The sequence below is a fragment of the Limulus polyphemus genome, unplaced genomic scaffold, assembly GCF_000517525.1.
Source record: "Limulus polyphemus unplaced genomic scaffold, Limulus_polyphemus-2.1.2 Scaffold3025, whole genome shotgun sequence".
Taxonomy (NCBI): Eukaryota; Metazoa; Arthropoda; class Merostomata; order Xiphosura; family Limulidae; genus Limulus; species Limulus polyphemus.
Window position 1 is genome coordinate 1 of NW_013668635.1, and position 3,756 is coordinate 3,756.

The 3,756-nt window shown below is 36.2% G+C and overlaps 1 protein-coding gene across 1 annotated transcript; it reads left to right on the forward strand.

Annotated features, from left to right (window-relative positions):
• Positions 1-198: 198 nt before the first annotated feature.
• Positions 199-3,451, forward strand: LOC106468489 (protein obstructor-E-like). Its single transcript, XM_022396829.1, has 5 exons — positions 199-646; positions 874-1,239; positions 1,461-1,652; positions 2,407-2,607; positions 3,222-3,451. Exons 1-5 carry the CDS (start codon positions 214-216, stop codon positions 3,260-3,262), a joined length of 1,233 nt encoding a protein of 410 aa, XP_022252537.1. The 5' UTR covers positions 199-213; the 3' UTR covers positions 3,263-3,451.
• The last annotated feature ends 305 nt before the right edge of the window (positions 3,452-3,756 follow it).

Sequence of the window (3,756 nt, forward strand, 5' to 3'; positions counted from 1 at the left end):
ACATACTATTCCTATAGCAACGTAGGAATAAGTTTTAATATAAATACAAAGACAAAAAAAAATGTTTCAACCAGTTACGCTAGAAATTAAATAAAACCCAAATTACTCAACATCTTTCATCCTTCCAACTTTATCATATTGTAAAAACTGGAAAATTTAAACAACTTCAACCTAAGTTACTTTCGGAGTGTAAGACCATTTTATTAAATTAATATGAAAATATTTGAGATTCTTAATCATATTTGTTTTCGTTATATGATCATTTCAGCTTGTCCAACCGATCCAAGTACTATTGACCCAACATCAGATGACTGTGGCTGCAACGGATGCCTAACTCCTCACCCCTTCAACTGTTCAGCTTATTACCGTTGTAAAGATGGACGTCGAGAATTGATCTTCTGTCCCTCTGGTCTTTATTTTAACAGAGATACCAAAGTATGTGATCATCCAAACAACGTTCGCTGTTGGTACTTTATTTGTCCAGCGCAGAACGGAATGTTCAAAAATGTATTTGACTGTGGAAGTTTCTGGCATTGTTCAAATGGAATCCCTTATTTTAAGGACTGTCCAGCCAACTTACACTGGAGCGTAGAAAGAAACAGGTGTGAGTGGCCGTGTGTCGCCAAATGCGATCCATCTGTTCCAAGTAGGTGTTGAGTGAAAATGGTTTCTGTACTTAATTGTTAGACAATAATGACAATTTGGGATATATGTGGTTGCAATAATAATAAGAAGAATATAATAATATAGCTTCAAAATGATTATATCAAATACATTGTCAATAGGCGATCAAAATCAGCACTATAAAACAATAATGAACTTAATATAAATTCAAAACTTTCCGGTCGTTATCCAATAGTCATTGTTTTTCAGCCTGCAAGCCTTCTACAACTCAAAAGCCAGATCCCTGGTGTCCTTGCTCCAAGTGTATCTCAGAAGATCCCTTCGATTGCAGAGCCTATTTTAAATGTGAAGATGGGAGACGAGTGAAGATGTATTGTCCTACTGGTCTCTATTTCAACAGGATCACTAAGGTCTGTGACTACCTGGAAAACGTTCAATGCAGAGACATTGGAGATCCTATTCTTTGTAAATGGCCCAATGGCAAGTTTATCTTTCCTGGAAACTGTAAGAAGTATGTCGAATGTATCAATGGTATCGCCTTCATCACGGAATGTCCTAAGGGCCACACATTTGATAGGTTAAGACTATTCTGTGTGGCCTCTGGCAGTGGATGTGGTAAATATATAGTTTCAATTTCATTTCTTAACCATTGTACCTTTTATATCTTTATTTTGATAAAAGATAAAATACCTCATTTTATACTAATTCCGAACTAAATAAAAAATGTGTCGTATATTTTATTACATAATAAGCCATCATTCAATATCCACCAGATGGCGTTTAGAACACTTTTTTCTTTTTTTTTTTGCTCAATTCTTTCTTCTTTTATCAAACAGGTGAATGGGAAAAAAGTCCCGTATGTACAACCTTGAACGGACTCTTTCCAAAAGAAGGCGACTGTACCAAATTCTATCACTGTTCGAACGGTATTGCTTACTTGAAAACCTGTCCTGCATCTCTTTACTTTAACCCTTATCTACAAGTCTGTGATTGGCCAAGGAACGTTCGGAAGTGCGGAATTGTAACAGGTACTGTTAACCGATAATAACTGAGTTTTATTACCTTTTCTTGTTCATTTTTTTTTCTGTTTGTTATTAAACCCATTACTATACAATGAGTTGTCTATGATCTGCCCACCGCGGATATTGCAACTTGATCTTTAGTGCTATAAACCCTCAGACTTACCATTAAGCCGCCAGGGGGCTTCGTTTGTTTGTTTTCTTTCATATTTTGCACATAAGGGATATATTTGCTATTTTTAGAAGTGATAGACTAGAGGGAAGGCATCTAGTCAACACCATCAACTGTTGGGTTACTATCCCTAACTTAGAAGTGATAGACTAGAGGGAAGGCATCTAGTCAACACCACCAACTGTTGGGTTACTATCCCTAACTTAGAAGTGATAGACTAGAGGAAAGGCATCTAGTCAACACCATGCCTATCCACCCTGCCATGCCATGCCTACGGGGGGGGGGGGAGGGTTCTTATTAAACAGTAAGACTAAAACATCTCAAACAAAACAGCAAAATTATAAGTCAAATAAGTAAGACAATTTTGTTTGTTGTTAAACACAAAGCTACACGATAGTCTTATCTGTGCTGTGTCCAGCACGAGTAACAAAACCCTCTTTTTAGCCGTATGAACCTTTGTACTTACCGCTGAGCCACTAGGGCAAGTTAGGAGGAGGGGAAATAAGATAAATCTAATAACTTTTGATTACAAATGTTGAAAATACTTCAAGTGTTGCTACAAGAATTATCGCTACTTTTAATCCCTTTCAGATTCACCAGCCTGCATCCCTATCCATAATATCAAGTGTCCATCCTGTGCCTGCCGAGTGGCCGATCCAAACGATTGTAGTTCCTTCTACGAATGCACTGGAGAAGGCATAGCATGTAAGAAAACATGTCCGGCTGGACTCGTGTTTAACGTCATCAAGATGGAGTGTGACATGCTTCACAATAGTGACTGTTCCCTAGCAGGTATAGTAGATGGAATTTTTTTACAAAAGCAATAAACGAGTTTATAGTTAGTCTACACTGAAACCAGTGGTGTAACTAACCATGCAACAAAGCCCGCAATACAGGGGAGGAGGCAAGAGCTCAGGAGGCATAACTAAAGCCAAACAGTATAGTAAATTTATTTTTTGTTTATATCTTGGGGGGGGGGCTTATAAATTTTTGCAGGGGGCAAAATTGTAGTTACACCACTGACCGTAACTGGTTGTTTATAGATCGATTTATTTAAAGAGAATTACTTATAATTTGTACGATAAACAGTAGAATCACTGTTTGATTTTGTTTTATCTATGCATTCCAATAATGAATATTACTTAAAGTAAATTCAGAATATCGTTGTCTGTTCCTTCGTCAAATTTACTTTACTTTTCAGAAAAAAAATTGTGTAGCTTTAGGTTTTTGTTTTTACTGTTTAGTAATCAATATTTTTAGACTTATATTTGGGTACGTTTAACAGTAATCACGTTAATAAAATATAAATAAGCTCGAGTAACTTTTGTATTGTTCTCGTTACGTCATAAGCCTAACAAAGCACTTCTTAATAAACGAACGTTTAAAAAAAAATATTTCATTTTCAGTTTCTAAGAAAGAAGAACAAAAACCAAGTTTAGCAGTTTAGTTCGTGATTCGTCTAAATATGTCACGTGCTCTCCAAATGGTCAAAACAATGAACAGAACTGTCCAGTTGAACAATAAAGCCACAAAGAGAATGTAAACTCTTAATGTTTTTTTTAACAATGACTAAAATATTCCGTGATTCACTAACATGTTATTTTTAGAAACTGATAGAAGTACTCAAAATGTATTATTTCGAATGAAAAAATAAATTATAAGCTATTAAGCATTGGAAAATATCTGTGTTGCATGATTTTAATCTCGATATTTTTGTATGTGTGAAGTTTGTTTGTTTGTTTTAAAAGAAAACATAACAGAATCTCAATAGGTTAAGTGGACGTAGTTCGAATCCCCGTTTCACCAAACGTGCTCGCCCTTTCAGCCGTGGGGGCGTTATAATGTGACGGTCAATCCCACTATTCGTTGGTAAAAGAGTAGCCCAAGAGTTGGCGGTGGGTGGTGATGACTAGCTGCCTTCCCTCTAGTGTTACACTGCTA

Coding starts and splice junctions, on each gene's coding strand:
- LOC106468489 (XM_022396829.1), top strand. CDS start 214: ATGAAAATATTTGAGATTCTTAATCATATTTGTTTTCGTTATATGATC. Junction 647..873: donor ATGCGATCCATCTGTTCCAA/GTAGGTGTTGAG, acceptor ATTGTTTTTCAG/CCTGCAAGCCTTCTACAACT. Junction 2,608..3,221: donor TAGTGACTGTTCCCTAGCAG/GTATAGTAGATG, acceptor TTTCATTTTCAG/TTTCTAAGAAAGAAGAACAA.